General features: G+C 40.5%; 1 protein-coding gene across 3 annotated transcripts in view; it reads right to left on the bottom strand.

Moving 5' to 3' along the window:
* Positions 1 to 21339, bottom strand: part of GYG1 (glycogenin 1) — a 36349-nt gene that overhangs the window by 11759 nt on the left and 3251 nt on the right. For all 3 annotated transcript variants that reach the window (XM_516810.7, XM_003310114.5, XM_003310113.4), the window contains exons 3-5: positions 19424 to 19598; positions 18995 to 19157; positions 6485 to 6611 (exon numbers count right to left, since the gene is read on the bottom strand). In XM_516810.7, the coding sequence (XP_516810.4) occupies positions 6485 to 6611; positions 18995 to 19157; positions 19424 to 19598 (465 nt within the window). The remainder of the gene's footprint in view (positions 1 to 6484; positions 6612 to 18994; positions 19158 to 19423; positions 19599 to 21339) is intronic.

Raw genomic sequence — 21339 nt, 5'->3', positions numbered from 1 at the left:
CCCCACCCCCAACATCATTCCTATCAATACAAAAACATGCTGTGGTGACATCTATCTTTACACAACAATCACCACCACCCTCTCTCGAACCTACATTCCCATCCAGCTGCCACCCCATTAGAGCAGATGCCTCAGAAGAGCTGTCTACATTCACTGCCTCCAATTCTCCTCCTTCAGTCTCCTGGACCCACTTGTCAGGCTTTCTCCCCCACCACTCCACCAGACGTCCTCTTGCCAAAGTCACCAGGAACCTCCACATTCCACATCCAGTGCCAATTCTCAGTTGTCTTGTATCTGACCTCATATCTGTGAGCATCTGACACAGACACAGATCACTCCTTCCTCCTTGAAACATTTTCCTTGCTCGGCTTCTGCAATACCACACTTCCCTGAGTTCCCACTTGCCTTGCTGTCTCTTGTTCCTATTCTTCTATTCTCTTGTCCCTATTATCTTCCTGCCATTGGGTCAATCCTCAGGACTCTTCTACTGATAATCACTCCCTTGGCTACATCATCTTGTCTCGTGACTGTAAGTATCATTTATATGCTGACAACTCTCATATGTTCCAGACTTCTCTCTGGAGCTCCTGACTTTTATCTCTACTTAGCTATTTCATACTTTCACTAGGATGCTAATATGCACCTCAGACTTCATACATCTAAAACCTAATACATTCCGTTCATTTCTGACCAATCCCTACCCCTACGAACTTGCTTCCCCCATGTTCTTTCCTATTTCAGGAAATGACAACTCTATCATTCCAGTCACTTAGACCACAAACCTGTAACAGTCACATTTGACATATCCTACCAAATACCTGATTTTTCCAAAGAAATTGGAAACCTGGGTTTTATGTGAAATTCCCTAATTTTTAAAGCATTGACAATTAAGTTAAAAAAAATTCTGTGTAGCACAAACAAAACATACTTGTGTGATAAATACAGTCTGTGGCCCACAGATTTGAGACTTCTGAGGAAGTTATGCCTTTTTTTTTTTTTTTTTTTTTTTTGAGACAGAGTCTTGCTCTGTCACCCAGGCTGGAGTGCAGTGGTGCAATCTCAGCTCACTCCAACCTCTGCCTCCCTGGTTCAAGCCATTCTCGTGCCTCAGCCTTCTGAGTAGCTGGGATTACAGGCATGCACCACTACGCCCAGCTAATTTTTATGTATTTATATATATGTATTTTTTTTTAGTAGTGTCAGGGTTTCAGCATGTTGGCCAGGCTGGTCTCAAACTCCTGGGCTCAAGAGATCCTCCCTCCTTGGCCTCCCAAAGAAGTTATGTCTTCTTGGGCTCAAGAGATCCACCCTCCTTGGCCTCCCAAAGAAGTTATGTCTTCTTGGGCTCAAGAGATCCACCCTCCTTGGCCTTCCAAAGAAGTTATGTCTTCTTCCACTCAATCCTCATGCCTTTAACCTCCCATGAGCTCCCTCTTCGACTGAGATGGCATTCCTCACCCAGACTTCTGCCCATGCGATCTCACTCCTTGTGCCCTTTTTGCTATTGTCAGAGCAGCATCTAAAGGCTGGGTTGGGTCCGATATGGAAGCTTTTCTCTTGGTGATAAAGACTTAGGTAAGGCACCAGAATATGCAGCAGTGAGATCTGAGGACAGATCATCTGATAGAGATAAACACCTCGGATGAGGTCAGAATGACCAGATAGCCACTCTGTGAAATGGGGCCCCAAGAGGCATCACTATCACCGAGAAAGAGGGAACAAGACATCTGTGCGACCACTGCTTGATTCTTCTTCTTAACACTCAAACCATGACAGACTGTGCCATGTGCCATACAAGAAACTGTACACCTAAGGAGTGGCTAAGTGGATTAGACTCCAAGCTCCCTTATTCATCTCTGAGGCCTTGAGTGAGCGGAAAGTGTGGCACAAGGTACATGCTCCAGGTTTGCCAACCGAATGAACGATCAGCAGGCCAACAAATGGCTGGAAAAAAAGAGTGACCCAAACTCTTTCTGAGTCAGCCTCAGGGTTGAGTGAATATGTATGAGTGTGAAAAGAAATGAAAATAGACTATGGCTTCCAATAACAATAGTTACGTGGAGAGTTGGAGCCAAGGAGGTGTCTCAGGGAGCGAAGAAAAATAACCAAATCAGAACTACACAGGGACGATAGAATTCACAACACTAAAGGTTTAATTTCTTTGGGGAAAATATTGATAAATAGGTTTGATAAGGTCTTAGTGAATGAGTCTGATTCTTAAAAAAGAAAGAAATATTAATATCCTCAGAACTGTTTAAAAGAGTAGAATAAATGAAAAAATGTTTAATTTTACTAGGCCAGGTCTCTAGTCATATCTAAACTCAAGCAAAGGGTAAAACAAAATATTTATATGGAAAGTATTGGGTGAATGAGGCTTTGTACTCAATTTGACCAATTAATTTATGTAGTGGTTTGAAGAAATACCAGAGAATTCTGTCTCTCTGCTTTAAGGTGTGTTTTACATAGCATGAGATTCCTAGAGAGCGTTTAGTCAGTGGATATAATAGAAAGCAAAAATGAAACTAAACGATTTTTAAAAGACTAATAAGATTTTTTTTGCAGTGCTATGCACAAACCACACTATATGCTATCTGGATGAAACAAAACCTTCAGTTAGAGAAAACTTAAAAAAACGTATTTATTAAAAGCCTAAGAAACCTAACTATATATCCCAAACATTATGCTAAGCACTTTCAAAAATATTATTAATAAATGCATTTATGGGCTGGGCACAGTGGCTCACGCCTGTAATCCCAGCACTTTGGGAGGCTGAAGTGGGAGGATCACTTGAACCTAGGAGTAAGACCAGTCTGGGCAACATGGCAAAACCCTGTCTCTATAAAACACACACACACACACACACACACACACACACACACACACACAAATTAACTGAGCATAGTGGCACATGCCTGTAGTCCCAGCTACTCATCAGGAGGCTGAGGCAGGAGGATCGCTTGAGCCTCAGGAGGTCGAGGCTATAGTGAGTCGTGATTCTACCACTGCACTCTAGCCTAGGCAACAGAGCAAGATTCCGTCTCAAAAAAATAAAATGCATTTATGACTTGTTTTCTGATGCAATACTACAAACTAACTTAAAAATTACTAAACCAAGCATTTTAATTTTCAAATTATGCCGTGTTAAAGAGGATCTTCCCTTACAAAAAAAAAAATACTAATTCTGTTTTTTTATATTTGAGTAGTCATTCGAAGTGATAAAACTATTAGTTTGTTTCCTTTATCTTTTGTTCTAACCAAATGATACAGAGAGAAAGGCACTAGATGTGCTATTTTGTGGCTTAAATTCATACTAAGTTTGCTTTATACCAGGGCATCCTTTAGCTGAAGCTTCATGTAAGACCAAAGGCCACAATGTTCTAGATATCCAAAACTCTAAGATTCTGGGGTGTCTAAATACTGCTTTGGGGACATCCTAGTGCATGGTTATTTGGAGTTGGCAAGACAAACACTCCGTTCTTCCTTCCATGAAGCCGAAGTTGCTCCAGACCACTCCATGGTCTCTAATTCCACCTGCCACCACCCATGCTGTCCTAGGGAAGGCCAGCATACTATAGGGCTACTTAGTCCTGGAGACCACCAAGGTTATTCTGAACCCAAGAGTGGGCCTTCAAATTCACAGGGATCTTTGGAGAGTAGCAATGATGACCAAAATGCTTGTAATGGGTTACTTTCATTTAAAAAACATTTGGACTACAATTTTATATTACCTTATAATAAAAAAGAAATGTAACTACCTGTACCTTTTCAGCCTTTCCCAAATATAAAAGAATATAAGGAAAAATGTCTCTGGATGGGTCTCCACAAGAAAAGCAAATATATTTTCTGGCAGAGGGAAGGGAAAATGAGTTCTGTGATCTGGTTTCAATATTCCTCAATAGGCAGCAATGGGCAAGACAAAACATGGCTCTGAGCAGCCTTATCACAGAAACGTAGAGCTAACCCCCACAAGCTGCACAGAAGCAGCAGCATCTCCAGCCGGCCCTGGGCCAGCTGAAATCCGGCTAATGGACGGAGTTGTTCCCAACTTTCCCAGTGTGTCATATTCTCTATGGTTACAATAAACCCGGGGGATTTCCAAAATTAGCACTCATTCATTGAGCCAGGAAGAAGAAAACCATCCTGTTTCAGTAATTTAGATCTCAAACTGGTTTTTGGGGGGCAATTCATTTGGAGGATATAAAATCAACTGGGTTCTTGAGAGAAAGGGCCAAGGTTCTAGCAAATTAAGTCTGTCTTACCCCTCAAAACTTAACTCTGCTCCACCTGCTTCTTGTGTGTTAACATAAAAGTACTGCAAGCAGTGTCTGCATAAACCAGGCTATCCCCGAAAGGTACAACGTGCTCAATGGTGCTAAGGTGGAAATCAGATGGAGTCAAACAGAACCACATGCTCACTGTGCAGGACTGAGTGGAATGGTCACACTATTCAAAAGTCTTTCTCCTCTGCACTGTCAACTTTTTGCTTGCTAAACTGAATTCAGTCAATTAAACTATAAGCAAATGTCCTATTATAGACAAATTCGGCTCTAGGGGTCACACTGTCATGGTTTGCAAGAACACTATTCAAACTAGCAGGGTTATAAGTAAGGATTAAAATGGATCAGGTTCACATTTCCATGTGAGACACGTTTGTATTTTACAAGGCCAAGGACTGAGAGGTGAAAATAATGCTTCTCCTATTCCTCCCTTGACAGTGAATCCTGTTGTCTGCTTTACTCAGAACACAGTTGGTGTGTTTAAGAGTCTGCTTGTTCCCATTGTACAAAGGGAAGAGAATGTAATATGTTGGAGACATATACCAAGGGAACAGTTAGGGAGGAAAGAACATGAGATGCTTCTAATCCTTATCTGGAGGATGTTGACAGAGTCTTCCCAGAAAAGAACAGAAAAGGAAACACTGCTGCTACAAAAAGCCAGACATGCTCATTACTGTGGTGTAAGACTTATGGAGAGGACTTTGGATAATTAAATATGAGGAGTGAAAGGCCCTTTGTTTTCCGCTAACTCAGGAATGTCCATATGGGACAGAGATTGGCCCAACTCAGTGAAGGGCTGTGCTGCTCACAACTGTCTCAGGATCGACCTGACAGCTAGTCCCCTGTTCAAGAAATCTAAATCATCTTCTTAAACACAAATGAGTCAGAGGCTAAATAATAGGATCCTGTCCCTAACAGTGAGATAAACAGTGCAGCAAGGCTGTATTAGTTGTAAGGTGTATCAGAACTGCACCAGGGGCCGGGAGCAGTGGCTCATGCCTGTAATCCTAGCACTTTGGGAAGGCAAGGTGGGCAGATCACCTGAGGTCAGGAGTTCAAGGCCAGCCTGGACAATGCGGTGAAACCCCATCTCCACTAAAAATACAAAAATTAGCCGTGTGTAGTGGCACGTGCCTGTAATCCCAGCTACTAGGGAGGCTGAGGCAGGAGAATCACTTGAACCAGGAGATGGAGGTTGCAGTGAGCCAAGATCATGCCACTGCACTCCAGCCTGGGCAACAAAGTGAGACTTCGTCTCAAAAAAAAAAAAAAAAAAAAAAAAGAACTGCACCAGGGACTGTGCGTGCTAAACAAGCACATTACCAAAAACAACAAATGTCCACTGAGCACTTTATATGTATTAATTTGTTTCATCCTCCTGACAACCCTATGAGGTAGGTACTATTTTCCTCCTCGTTTTACATATGGAGGAGCTGAGGCACCAAGTCTTAAGTCATGTAGCAGATAAATGACAGAGTGAGGACATATGCCCTGCCTTTCTGGTTTACGAATTACTCTGAACACTATATTGCCTCTCTCAAATAAAAATGACTAACAATCTAACGTGTACTGAGCAGTTGGGTAGACCAGGCCCTCTTCTAACCATGCTACATGATTACCTCCCTTAATACCCACAATAACCCTATGAAGACATGGAGGCAGAAAGAAGTTCAGTAAGTAGGCCAGGAAGTGGTCACTGCAGGATGTGAAGTGAGGTCATCCAGCTCCAGAGCCCTTATTCTTAGCCACAGCAGCACACTGCTGCCTGCATCTGGCTTAATCCCCACAACAACTATGAGGGAGCTTTTAACACCTTTTTGCAGGTGAAGGAAACCAAAGCTCAGCAGCCAGTATGGGGAAGACATTGAGTTAGGGCACAAACTCAGCTCCTCCAAGTTGTAAGTCTGCAGAGCTTAAGAGTCTGTGTTTTTGACCATGACATATTAATAACTTACCAGAGGGCCATGAACCCCAGAAACTGATGGGAACCTTGTCCTAAAGGCAACTAAGGACCCTAGGGTCAAGCATGAGGCAACCGATAACATCAAGGCCTCTCCCCATTGCAGCCACGGTTCTTACAAGAGAAACTTTCCTCAAAGTGTCTATCTGTTATTTCCCTCGGAATGACAATGAAGCAGCCCCAAAATTGTACACCCCAATTCTCTGCCCTCAACATCTCCAACAATAGTTAAACCATCTGCACTTACACTTTAAATGCCGGGAGGTAGGAGTATATAGAGATGCTGCTTAGGTTATAAATAAACGGCAGGTGTTTTCTGATATCTGTTGTTGCCCAGCTGCTAAAAAATGTGTTCAGTATGCCTTGGTCCCCACCTAAAAGAAAAAAATATATAAATTAGTTAACAGATCTCTAGACAGTTTAATAATTTTATAGGAGCACATAACTGGACCTTTAAAAATAGACACTAATTCCATTTTTTTTTTTTTGAGATGGAGTCTCGCTCTGTCACCCAAGCTGGAGTGCAGTGGCACGATCTCAGCTCACTGCAACCTCTGCCTCCCGGGTTCAAGCAATTCTCCTGTCTAAGCCTCCCGAGTAGCTGGGACTACAGGTGCATGCCACCACGCCAGGCAATTTTTTGTTATTTTTAGTAGAGATGGGGTTTCACCGTGTTGGCCAGGCTGGACTCGAACCCCTGATCTCAAGTGATACACCTGCCTTGGCCTCCCAAAGTGCAAGGACTACCAACGTGAGCCATCACGCCCGGCCCTCATTTTTGAGTTAAGTTCCTTGACACACCAATTAAAAACATTTTAAGGAGTGGCCATTTCCCTGATTTAACTCATTAATTCGACAAATATCTATTGAGCAGCTACTATGTACCAGATACTGTACTAGGCATTGCAGAGTCAACAGTGCACAAAGAGATATGGTCACTGTCTTCACAAGGGTCAGGTGGGAGACACCAACAGCAGCAAATCAAATCAACAAACATCACACAGATGGAGATGAATGCAGTGAAGGAATGTACGTGGCACTACAGGCACACGTGGAAGTGGCTTGAGCTACATCTGATGGGCGAAGGAAGGCTTCCACAAGGAAGTTGTGTTTAAACCAATATCTGAGGGGTGCACATGCATACCTGAAAGATGCCGATGGGGGAAAGACGGGGGACCGTGTCCCAGGCAGAACAAAAATAGTGCACACCATAGACCTGTGGCGGGCAGGAGCGTGAGGCTATGGATAGAAGGCCTGGAAGGTGGCCTGAGTCAGTGGACTCGGCGGGAATGAGTTGCATGGCACCAGGTGAGTCTCAGAGAAGGCGGCAGGGACCAGACCACATAGGGATCAGGTTTTACACTTTATTTCCAGTTAAAGATTTCAGACTTTCCCCTGAGTATAACAGGACAAAAAGAATCAAAAAGTAAAAGAGAGCAAACTGGAACAATGGAATTGTTTTCCAGGGCCCACAACTGTTGGCTTATCAACAGAGGGCCCAGAAGGCCACATTACCCCTGTGGTGCACTCTCCCACCACTGACCAAAAGTCTCTGGGCAGATCCTGCTCAGTCACCACTGTGGCCAGCGTCAGCTACAATGATACAGCAAAGTGTCTGCTCAGCCCTTGGGGCTCCTGGACTTCATATCTTCCTCAGAAAGCGGGGATCATGGCCATTCATTCAAAAGAAATAAAAACAATACAAGACACATTCTTCCATATATTTCATGTGCTTTCTATTTTAGACTCGTGAGATTTCAGAAAACACACTCAGAACCAGAGTCTCCCAAGCAGCAGAACAGTTCACGATATGTGTGCATGTGCATGAGTGCATATGTGCGAGTGTGTATGGGGATGGCAGGCAGGGAGACACCTGCTCTAAGCATCAGGCAGGAATACTGCATAGTCACTCCTCTCCTCAGTCCCCTTGGCCAAAAAATCCAGGTCGTTTCTCAACATACAACAAGTCCAGTCGGCTGTCGTTACTATTCAATTTTCCTTAGTTTTCAAGGAGACTTTAAAAATCTAGAGATCTATTTAATTTTTGGAGTTAAGTAGTAAGATCAGGACTTTAGGTTTAAAGTCCAAGTGTACCTTATCCACCCTCTGCGTATTCTATCCTTTCCAAATACCTTCAATCAACTCTAAGAATCAAAGGCGTTCACTTATTGTCTTGAGGAAACCCCTCCTTAAACAGCACCCCTGACAGGTCTCTGTTCCTCAAGGGACGAACAACAGAAAATCAGTTTCACTCTTATAAGTTCTAAAGGACAATAAAGATGGCAACAGAATATGCTTCACTGTTATAAAAATGCAATGGACTCAATGTTTAGATACCCCAAAATTCCTACATTGAAATCCTAACCCCAAAGTTGATGGTATCTGGAGTGGGGTCTTTGAAAGGTGATTAGGTCATGAGGGCTCTGCCCTCATGCATAGGATTTGTGCTCTTATAAAAGAGGCCCAAGTGAGGTCCCTCACCTCTTCTGCCACATGCAGCAGTTATAACAAAAAAACAAAAATAAAAAAGCTGTCTATGACCCAGGAAGTGGGCCCTCTCCAGCCACTGAATCTGCTGGCACCTTAATCTTGGAATTCCCAGCCTCTAGAACTGTGAGAAATATATTTCTGTTGTTTATAAGCCATTTAATCTATGATATTTCATTATAGCAGCCTGAATAGGCTAAGACAAAGGACAGATATGAGAACCAAAGACAATTTTAGCTAATAGGCAAATTAATGTATTCTGAGGCACAAACTATCAAAGCCAAAACATCATGCCATTCATTAAAGGCTTATTTTGGATTCTACAAAGATACCCAAATGTGGGACTAGACACTAATGGCTGAGGTACAGAGGCCTGAAGTCTTAACTAATTTCCTTTTACACATAATCATCAAAATACTGCCAATCGGTTCCATGGGAACAGAAAAAAAGGCTAAGGAAATGTTCACAGCAGCTTTGTTCATAATAGCACAAACTGAAAACAGCTCAAATGTCACTCAGCAGGTATATGGATATGGTACATCCATGTGGGATATTTCTCAGCTATAAGACGGAACAAACTAGAGATACAATAACCTGGATGAATCTTAAATTAATTACACTCAGTGAAAAACTCCAATCTCACAAAGTTACATACTATGTAATTTCATTTATATAACATCAAATAATAAAAGTATAGAGATAGGAAGCAAATTAATGGTTGCCAGGGGAGAGGGAAAGAATGACAGATGCAGTTGTGGCTGTAAAAGAATATGATGGGCCAGGCGCAGTGGCTCACGCCTGTAATCCCAGCACTTTGGGAGGCTGAGGTGGGTGGATCACAAGGTCAGGAGTTCAAGACCAGCCTGACCAATATGGTGAAACCCCGTCTCCACTAAAAATACAAAAATTAGCCGGGCATGGTGGCACACGCCTATAGTTCCAGCTACTTGGGAGGCTGAGGCAGAAGAACAGCTGGAACCCGGGAGGCAGAGGTTGCAGTGAGCTGAGATCATGCCACCGCACTCAAGGCAGGGTGACAGAGTGAGACTCGGTCTCAAAAAAAAAAAAAAAAAAAAAAGAATATGATGAAGGGTCCTTGTGATGGAACTACTCTGCATCTTGACTATGGTGGTAGTCACACCAATCTACCCATGTGATAAAGTTGCATAAAAACCAAAAGTGCATATACATATACACATACACACAGAAAAGGGAATACATATAAAACTGGTGAAATCTGAGTAAGGTTGGTGGATTGGTCCAATGTCAATCTCCTGGTTGGGGCAATACATTTTAGTTATATAAGGTACTACCATTAGGGGAAAACAGATGAAGCATATGTGGGATCTGTCTGTATTATTTCTTACAACTGCATGGAAATCTACAGTTCTCTCAAAATGAACAGGTTTTTTAAAAACTCTTACAATTAATGTGCAAAATACAATCAGGAATTAGATGCTAAATTCCACAAGAACAGAGATTATGGCCTTTTGCTTACCATTATAATGCTAACATGTAGCAGAATGCCTTACACATAGGCAAATTATTTATGGAATGAATGCAAGAATCTTGAAGATATTCTGTAACAGCAGAAAAATTTAAACGACTTATATTCTACCATACAGGAATGGTTAGTATATTAATACTAACTACTCATGGAATATGATTCAGCAATTAAAACTAATGTCTATAAAGACAACATCAGTACACTGTGTAATATAAAGATATACAGCTACATACATTGTGATTATAACTAAGAACATAAACATTAATTAACATTTATATTACAAGAAAGTAAATAAAATAATAGTAATTGCATTAGAGGATTGGTGTAATAGATGTTCCTTCCCCCCTCTTTTTCCTATTATATTATTCTTTTAATGCTAAAATATTAGTAATACAACTGGGGGCAAGAATGAGAACTATGCTTAGATCTTTTCTTTCTAAATACTCTTTACTTTTAATTTTTATTATGAAGTATACTACCAAAAAAAAATATATGTGTAGGTTATAAAGGTTATTAATAATAAAACTCTACACATTTATCCAATTTGAGAACCTGGACATTATAACACCTTCTTTAACTGAAGCAATTCCACTTAAAATGACTAACAGCTACCCATAATGCAGTAAAGAAATCTAATTCCACAGAGGCCTGAATCGTAGTTGTAAAGTAGAACTTCCAAATCCGACCTGCGTGAGCCTGGGAAACAGGAGTCAGAGCTGCTGATCCCTCAAAGTCCCTGGCTGGCTGCCTTTGGCCACAAAAGGCCGTTTCTGTTTACCCTCAGGTACCCTACAAACATCATCAGCCCATCAGCTGTGTGCCACAGGGAGGCTGGGAAGCACGGGGTGTACAGAAAACAAGCAAGGAAGAGAAAAGGCACTGAAGCAGAACTGGTCAATCAACGGTGCCTGTTAAATTGGCAAATCCTGAAACACTCAACAAGAACCTTGGCTCCAGAGGGGACAACACAGGTCATAAAACTTCCAGGGCCACTGACCTCATTATGTGACTACAAAGGTTTATCATTTAGTCCAAAGTTGTGGATTAAAAATAAATTAAATGCCATGTAGAAGTCCGTAGCTGAATTCTTAAATTCAGCGGTCTAGAAATCTTAACCATCTTTTCCCAAATGCACAGTTCAACATTTTAAGGTCAGGCAAATGTTTTAACGTCATCAGAAAAATCTATGTATGGTGTTACCAATATCCTCTCTTTAGAAAAATCTTTAAATGACAGGACAGTTCAAAGCAGAATGCAAATCTAGGCACATCTGTATTAGAAAACATACAAGGATGCCCTAAAGACTGCTGATTTTCCATAACAAAAACCCTACAACTTTTGTCCGATACATTTTAGTCAGACTTCTAGAGGCAGCTTTATCTAATCTGACAGGTTAAGATAATTTTAATCTCACTCATCTCAGAGCCAACAAACATGATTAGCAGGCATCACTAGCAGCTGTGATCCGGTACGCCAGGGTGTGGTAACACAGGTGAGAGACAGGGAGAAAGGAAATGGAACAAGGGGCACATCGCATCTGTTTTGCGAACAAAAGCAAGTATCTCATTCTGAATCATCCTTCCACCCGGCTGCCCAAATGCTGTGTAATCACCTTGCAACTACAGACTTGGTACTTTCTAGGTCTTTTGAGCAGGGTCACATACCTGGTAACCATGGATGCATTTATCAGAAACTGGGCCTATTTGTTTCCTAAGACAGAAACAAGAGTTAAGTGGTGTCTTTTTAAATCTGTGCATTTGTTCAATGCTTGTGTACTTTGCGTGCTCTTCCACAGTTTGCTGGCAGCTGGCTTGTCTACTGTGGATAACAGGGCAGTGAGTTAATTCTGGTTTAGACATGAGCCCCAGCATCTCAGCCAAAGGAATGTTCCCCCTATAATAGTGCTCCTCAAACTGTGGCCCGGGTTCCAGCAGCATGGGCATCACCTGGGAGCTTGACAGAAATGCAAACTGTTGAGCCCCACCCCAGACCTACAGAATCAGAAGCCACATCTTAATCCCTAGGGAATTTGTCTGCATATTAAATTTGAGAAGTACTAGAGTCTTTTGAAGAACGACTTCTTTATTATAACAAAGGATAATAACAACTTTTAAAAATGTCATTTCTATAAAAAATGTCTAACATTTTATAAATTTGGTATTCACATAATAGGAAGATTCAGATAGGTTCCAACTCTCAGATACTTCAAAATCCAAAAAGGGACAGATGGACAAAGTAAATAAAGTAAAAGTCCAGGCACGGTGACTCACGCCTGTAATCCCAGCACTTTGGGAGGCCGAGGTGGGTGGATCACCTGAGCTCAGGAGTTCAAGACCAGCCTGGCCAACATGGTGAAACCCCATTTCTACTAAAAACACAAAAATTAGCTGGGCATGGTGGCAGGCACCTGTAATCCCAGCTACTCAGGAGGCTGAGGCAGGAGAATCACTTGAACCCAGGAGGCAGAGGTTGCAGTGAGCCGAGATTGCACCATTGCACTCCAGCCTGGGCAACAACAGTGAAACTCCATCTCAAAAAAAAAAAAAAAATTATAGTAAAATATGCTTTATATTGTAATTGAGCTAGAGACAAGGACTGACAGTGAACATGTGACTCACTTCTATCTATCTATCTATTATTTATTTACAGAGACAGAGTCTTGCTCTGTCACCCAGGCTGGAGTGCAGTGGCATGACCTCAGCTCATTGCCTCTGCTTCCAGGGTTCAAGTGATTCTCCCACCTCAGCCTCCCAAGAAGCTGGGACTACAGGCATGTGCCACCACACCCGGCTAATTTTTGCATTTTTAGTAGAGATGGGGTTTAACCATTTTGGCCAGGCTGGTCTGGAACTCCTGACCTCAAGTGATCCACCTGCCTTGGCCTTCCAAAGTGTTGGAATTACAGGCGTGAGCCACTGCGCCTGGACACTTCTTTTTAAAACTAACTTCCTACAAAATGCTTGGTGGATATAATCATTACTGCCTATAGTGAGCATGCTAAGAATTAATAAATTACAGTTTATGAAAGCCCAGCTCTTGGGGATATTTTTATGAGATTTACTGAGGATCATTAGATTAACCCGAGGTGGCTTATGGAAATCCAGGCACTTGGAGCTTGGGCCCCAGCATCACGGCATCTCACTGGCCTCAACCCATTTAAGCCAAGAACAACTGATTTATTTTACTACTTCATGTTATAGCTTTTGTTTTTCACTACTTTGTTAAAAGATTATTAAGTATCAAGCTATTAATTATTACATACTTGCAAGGAAACATTTATTCTTGGCTTAAATGTCAGTTTCTCAGTCTAAGGCAGGTCCTCCTAGTCTGGACTCTTAGTACTCTGAACTTACTAGAATCATGATTACATAACTGTGTATTAGTTGTTAAATGTCTGTAAGGTCTCAGAATATAAACTTTATAGAGGCAGGAATAAAATCTGTATTATTTACCAGTCTATTTTTGCCCCTTCAATTTAGGATTTTGCCCAGATTAGAAATTAAAATTATGTTTGAAATAATGAATGGACCTACTACAGAAATATAGGTGAGAGGAACCCTTCCAAGAATACATCTAGACTCCATAAAACACTGCAAGACGATGAACTGTGCTGCTGATTTTAAACGACAAAGTATTTTTAGGTATTTTGGATCAGAGGGGAGGAACAGTAGCAATAGAGATAGAAGACTTGAGCCTCCATTCCTTCATTTGTAAAATGAGGAATATACCAGCTGCTCTGTCTACTCAGAGAAATTACTTAATTCATCTGTCATAAAGCCAAGGTAATAGGGATCTTCCTCCATCCCGTATTATTCTCAGGATACATACTCAAGAATGCTGCCATATGAGAGAATTGGGAATGGAAAAACCACCCACCACCACCACCCACCCCACCACAACACATAACCCAACCAGAGTTGAGAAGGACCCTGGTTCAGACCTGACTTTGCCTCAGCTCAGAGACATCAGGCAAGCTGCTGTCCTGAACTGTACCAATGGCAGGTCCCCAGTGCTAGCTAGATAGCAGGCTCTCAATTAATATTTGTTATATGAATGGATGTATGAATGCCTACCTCACAGGACTGTTGAGAAATAAGTGAAAAAGTAGGTAAAATGACCAGCATACGAGCCTGCACACATATAACACATTAGTCCCTCCCTCCTCCTCTATTTCTCACAGGGTTCATGATCTCTGACAGTTACAAAGCTGGAGACAGGTGGCTAAGTTAAAAAAGTATATTCACGGGTACAGTGACATAACAATAGCTCTTAAAAAAACTTACGTGTGCTCATTAATTTTGCCATTACATGATATGGCTTTTGCTTTTCCTCAAGATACTTATTATCCAAACTATCAATAAAATGACATAAATGCAAAAGAACACAGTCATTTCCAAAACAACTGATAAATTACTAGAACAGGCAGCCTAGTGCTTGGGTGGCTGGGGGAAGTCACCATGGGAAGATAACTGTCCGGGCTGATCTATCAAGTCAGGGAACCAAGTGAAGCACACCAAAATCTCTCAGCTCATTTGGTTTGGACCAGTACTATCTTGAAATATGTCAGTCCTTCATTCTTTTTTTGGGCAGGTCCAACATGAAGCCTAATTAACTACAAAGATTTTAAAACCTAGCTCTGGGGTCAATTTTACACTTTAATACAATGTAGCACCAAATCATTTCTGTTAAACATTATTTTAAAACATTACTGTACTCTGCTTATGGGACTCAATGACCACTTAGAATTTGGAACACACAAATATAATGACCTCAAAGCGGATCCTGGACTCTACTTAAATAAATCATACCTAATATTCTGCTACTAATTTATTCTCTATGTTTTCTTCTTTCTAGAAATTCAACTACAGACCAAAATTCCAGTACACCAATCAAAAGCTTAGGATATTTACATTGCAGTAATCAAAATGAGTATAAGATGTTTTTTAAGGATATTCCAAATTACAAAATATGAATTCCTCTGACTTAGGTTTTTGAAACTAACACATACAGACAAAATAGACAACAATTTTTAAGCACTTAACTCTTCAACTATACAAGCACTCTTAAGATATATTAGTCACAGGGGAAAAGAAAATAAACCTCAACTTGCATTCAGGTTGATTTCTTCAGAGTCAAGTTCATCAGCCTCATTTCACCGATGTGGCAGAAGCAAAACTGCTGATTAGAACCTACAATATAATGAGCTCTCTCTTCCCCTCTTAGTGCTAACATGCCCAGAAGCTAACCTTATCTTGTCACATCCTATACAATACTAGTGTAGAACTATTTCACAACAGCTATTGTTCAACTTTTCGGGAAATATGTAATTACAGTGATGAAGTAAGTGCCAAGACAGTTTGAAAATACAACAGTATAGAAGTTTGACTCTTCATTATGGAAAATTAGACACCAGCCATGAATTCGGTTATGTAGTCACCAGTTCTAAAATCTAACATTATAGAATTTTAGGAAGAAAGAGAAGTCCAGGTACCTCGTATGGTTTGCCATATTAGGATTATTCTCTTGGCCAGAGTCACAGAATAGAGAGGTGGAGAGGCTGTGAATAGAGGGCTGGTGATTAGAAGAATGACAGCCACATTCTTTTGCATGAGAAGGGTTGCAAAAGCAGCTGCAAATGCTCAGCCATCAACAGCCTGTGTGGCTTGTCAGTGGACACAGGAAAGAGGTTAAAAACATGACCTGCGAGATATTCACACTGAGATACAGTCATCTGTAAAACTGGTCTGAACTGAAAATTCCGGGACTTAAAACTGACTATGGGGGTGGTGGAGGGAGAAACTATGGTTGTGAGAAAATGTGGGTAACTGTGAAAGGAACATCTGAAAATGTTCATCAGTGCCTACAGCACAACACCTAACCAAAATTATTTTTATATAATTCTTAATTTTTATATTTAAGACTATTTACTTTTACTATATTTATAATTTTTATATAATAACATATTGAAAACCAGAGGCAAAGGTTACTGCCATTAGACAAAGTCATTGTCCATAAAGAAATATTTTATTGCTATCAAGCATAAGTCCAACACATCTTTATGTCACACAGTTCACACATTGATTCAAGTGGATAGTAAACCCCTCCAGAGAGAAGCAGCCTCCCAAGGTATAGAGTGAGCTTTCTTTGCTAAGTAAAGCTTAACACATATTTCAAGTGAACACAACCTTTGATTCGAGAACTGCTAATTTATTCTTCTGCTGAATTTAAACAACATATTGAGAACCATAAGTTCTCAGCTGCATAGATGACTTTTTACCTCTTTCAATTTCTATTAACAGAGAAGATTCAGTCCTTCACCACCAATGAGCCAGTAAATGGAATACCTCAGAGGACGGCCAGCACCTGGAAACCTGCTGCTGAATAATGAAATGTGCTAGAGGCACAGACAGAATCTCACGGTGGTTTCAGATTCTGGCTGAAAAAGCAGGAAGTGCTTCCTAGTCGAGCACTCTGCACGCATCCAAGCTTCTTACCAAAGAATAGGTTAATTAGTTTCATATTCTCAAATTATAACCTAGATAATTTACCACGGCACACTACTGTTTGGTAATCAAAGTCTTACCTCTCAATAACATCTAATCGTTTTCTAGGTTAGAAATTGGATTCTCTTAACATGATTAAAATCATGTGGATTTCAGGCAGTTGGCAGGCCACAAGATATACTTTAGAATGTGATTCACTTACTAAAGCTGAAAAGAGTTACACCGAATTTCTGGCAGGATTACACTTACTTCCTTCAAATTAGGAGAGGAGGTGAAGAAAGCTACACTCTGACGGGAAGGTTAAGACAAACAGTGGACTTCTGCTAAAAACACTCTCCTCTTCCTTTTATGCAAAGGTAACTTTCAGTATAAGCAGTAGAAATAAGGAATACATCTTTTGAACTTAAAGACTAATACAGCTTTCATTCCTTCTATGAAAGGAAAATAGCAGGAGCTAAAAACATGTCAGTAAAGTGAAGAAGTTTCATTTGGCCTTGACCACGGTGAACATTTAACACATTATTATTTTCTTATTTTAAGGTTGCTTAAAACAAGACTTCACTTCTTGTTAGATGCTGCCATACATTATGGTTCAGATACTCCCGCTCTGTTTTAGAGCATGTAGAGAGCAGAGTTTCGCAACCTCAGCACTACTGACATGCTGGGCTAGGTAATTCTTTGTTGGAAGAAATCATCTTGTGCATTGTAGGATGTTTAGCATCCTGGACCTCCACTCATCAGATGCCCTTTGCACCCTCCCCCTTCAGTTGTAACAACCAAAAATGTCTCCAGACATTGCCAAATGTCCTTTGGGGGACATAATCACCCTTGTTTGAGAATTATTAGCTTACAGCATAAACAAGCTAAATAGTGAAATAAAACTGAGACTTAAACTTCCCTATTATTTTCAATTACATTTCATATATAGCCACAATTCCCAAATCCTCAGCCAAATAACTAAAAATAATTCAATTTCTGTGAATAGCAACAATGAAAACCCAATCTCAGCTTTATGTATAATTTGAAATGTTTTAACTTCCAGTATCTTCACCTCAGCAATCTAACAAACTTATAGGTCTAATGTTTTCATTTTTAAAGTTTAATATTTTGATTTTTAACTTTCTAACCAATTAATAAAAATGAATTCTCATATCTGCACCCAGGACTGAATCTTTTGTCAAATGAGAAAGGCTGTTTCTGCTATTTCCAAAAGATCTACTTACTTCAAATCTCAGATCTACTCTTGGAAAGGGGAGAGGAGGAAAGAAGCCCCCGCTGTGTCTCCAGCAGAGCTTGGGCCTCTGGCCCAACCCCATGTGAACAGCACACAGCACTGTGCCCTGCTACAATGTCACATATCTGATAGTGAGGCACTGCTGGGAGGGCTGCTAAGAGAATGTCCTCCTTCTTCTCTATTCTGGGTCTTTATGCAAAAGAACCATCAAAAATAATTTTTCAAAGAACTCCTTCTGCATATTAACTATTGGTTTTGTCCTGTGTGTTTTTGTTTTTAAAAACATGGCTTGTTATTTCAGAAATTGGCCTGAAACGAAAGCACACTTACTAATTCATTTGATCAACTTCTCCAAAAGATGTGAGGCCCTATATCACAGACAGAACCGTTATATAAATATAACTATAAATACATTTATATGTTATAGAAAATGGATGCTGACTTTGCCAATGTTCTACTTTTTGGCCCTGCAGATACTACTCTGACAGCCTTATAGAGAATGAGAGTTTGGAAGCAAAGATTATTCACACAAACTTTCTATCTTCTTTTTTATGCCGCCTGAGAGAATGAGACCCAAATTATCAGGCTTATTCCTCAAGTTTCCATAGTGACAATGCTTGATCCTCCTGGAATGGCTGTCAAACTCTCTTGAGCTTACGTTTGCTTAGGTTTAAAGACAGATGTTAAAGTTTTTCAGTCTTTTAAATTTTTGAATAATCACAGTACATTTATCATACTCTAGATACAGGAAGACAACTTAAAGACAATCCTATAAAATTGCCTATCATAGTTTAGGTTAATCTTTTGCATCTATAGAAAAAGATGCATTTACACACACACACACACACACACACACACACACACACACACAAATATTTCCCAAAAGAGCACAACTTAAAATGCTTGCTCCATCTCTTATATCTTCCAGGCAGAATAAACCACAGCAATTATATTCCTGAGAAGAGCAGCCCCTAGAAATTACTAACTATTAACAGCTTATCAGACATGAAGATAGCAGATACATACCATCAAAACTACCTTGCTCAGAAGCAAGATGCAACAGCTGATTATATGTTTCAACTGAAGGCTGATAAACGAAGACTCCGGAATTGAAGCAGTCAGGCCACCCTGGGTCTGGTGCTGCTGACAATTCTTCTCTCTCAAAAAGATCATCAATATTTGCTAGGACCTGATCAAAGGGGAGAAAGAGCATTACAGAAATGTTTTTGCTGCAGAATACCCTTCTTGAGTTCTTCCTATGTCATCCAACACAAAAGATGGTGACAGCTGTAAGGCAGCCTGGGCCTCCTCTCCTTCATCCCCTGACATATTTCATGACAGTGGTTCTATCTGAACTTTACCGTCAAGTCTTGACAGCATTCCTCAAATGCCTAACAGGTCTCCATTACCATATATATATATATCTTTCTTTTCTACCCTCAAAGCCACACTCACCAGAGTATCTGCATCCATGAATACACATTTTGAATACTGTGTAAGCGACCAGCAGTGGAGCTTTGTCAGCGTGACACCCAACTCTGGCCTCTTCATTAAGGTTAGATGAGCAGAATCGCCACTGTCCAAGACATCTACCATGATGACTTCATCAAAGACTGTCTCTAAAACTTTTCTGTCAAAACAAAATCCAGAATACCACACTTAGCATCTTTTCAGAACAACTGACCCATCTGCTGTAAGACTGATGCTTTATTACCTTCTCCATCAATTACTAGAACAATGTATTGCTTTGGTAGAATATGTACCCTTAAATCTGTTCTAATTTTACTCCAGGACAAATTGTGTTTATTTGCATGTCCAGTTAACGTCACTAAAGTAGTAAGAACTGCTTATGGTGAGGATGAAATGCTCATCTTAAAACATTATTATAGAAGAAATTTTCTGGGTTTTTGTATTTTATTGTATCACTGAATAGCAGGCAGGTTGTGGAAATAGCTTGCAAAAATGTGTAAGGGCTCCGTTTATCAGGTTGCCATTTTGTAGAATCCAATATAACCAGCATTTATTACATGCTGAGCACGCTGTTTAAGTATAATGAGATTCACTTTGGTTTGTGAGGTACAACACTTCTCTATGCCCCAGATTAACTAAGGCTTTATTTTAGAAAGCTCTTTATGGTGGATCGGTAGGGTAGACTTGGGTAAGACACTAAATTGAGCACGGGTAAAAACGTATCATACTCAAAGTTTATAACATCAGAGATGCAGAACAAAACTGGTATTGTATTCTGTCTCCAAAGCTGTACAAAAATATGGTACAGTTCACACAGTAAACTTGATGTTTTTGAAGAGAAATGGTTAGGAGAATCACTGACCAAAGTCAACTGATGGTGGTTACAGGAAATGCAAGACTAGATCTGGTTTCTTAGACATATCCTAATAGACTACAAATTAGGGCACACACATTAGGAGACAGCCTTTTTGGCATCTTCCTAAATTACCATTTAGGAACAAAGGTATTAGTGTGAAAGATATACGTATGTATACAGAACGCCTACTTTTTAGAGACCCTTGGCCTGTGCTTATACTTTTTGGGAAAAAAATAAAAAGTCACAAAAAGGGCATTTTCAATTTCTTAGAGGGCCAGGAGACCAGAAAAATAAACACATCACAAAGTTACTAGTGTGCCCGGATATTTTTTAAGTTACTACTAGAGACTAGGTAGCTCATTCAGATACTTCGATTTTCTGTTGTTGTTGTTTTTTAAGACAGAGTCTCACTCTGTTGCCCAGGCTGGAGTGCAGTGGCACAATCTCGGCTTACTGCAACTTCTGCCTCCCGGGATCAAGCGATTCTCCTGCCTCAGCCCCCAACCCCAGGTAGCTGGGATCACAGGCACGCGCCACCATGCCTAGCTAATTTTTGTATTTTTAGTAGAGATGAGGTTTTGTATTTTTAGTAGAGACGGGGTTTCGCCATGTTGGCCAGGCTGGTCTGGAACTCTTGACCTCAGGTGATCCAACTGCCTTGGCCTCCCATAGTGCTGAGATTACAGGCATGAGCCATCACACCTGGCCCAAATACTTCAAAACTTAATTCCATCAGATCAAAGTGAACTAACCAATCACGAAGCAGTTTATACCCTTTAGTGTGTTTCCCCTAGTAAAACCTAGTTTGGAAAGCCCTTTGGTAAAGATTCTAGTGTATTATATTGTAAATGAAGATATTTAGCTTACAAATATCAACTGGCAATGGATAAAATAACTACTTTTCTAAGTCACCTGAGAGTTTCCCTAGTTTGCAACATGAAACAATGTAGCCTCTGCTGCATCCTGGGAAAGGAATGTCCATGAATTGTGACTGTGTAAAGGTGTATGTAAGCAGGGAATGCCTGACACACTCCTTCAGATCACC

The sequence above is a fragment of the Pan troglodytes genome, chromosome 2 (genome assembly GCF_028858775.2).
Source record: "Pan troglodytes isolate AG18354 chromosome 2, NHGRI_mPanTro3-v2.0_pri, whole genome shotgun sequence".
Lineage (NCBI taxonomy): Eukaryota > Metazoa > Chordata > Mammalia > Primates > Hominidae > Pan > Pan troglodytes.
This window is presented reverse-complemented; position numbering and strand designations above follow the sequence as displayed.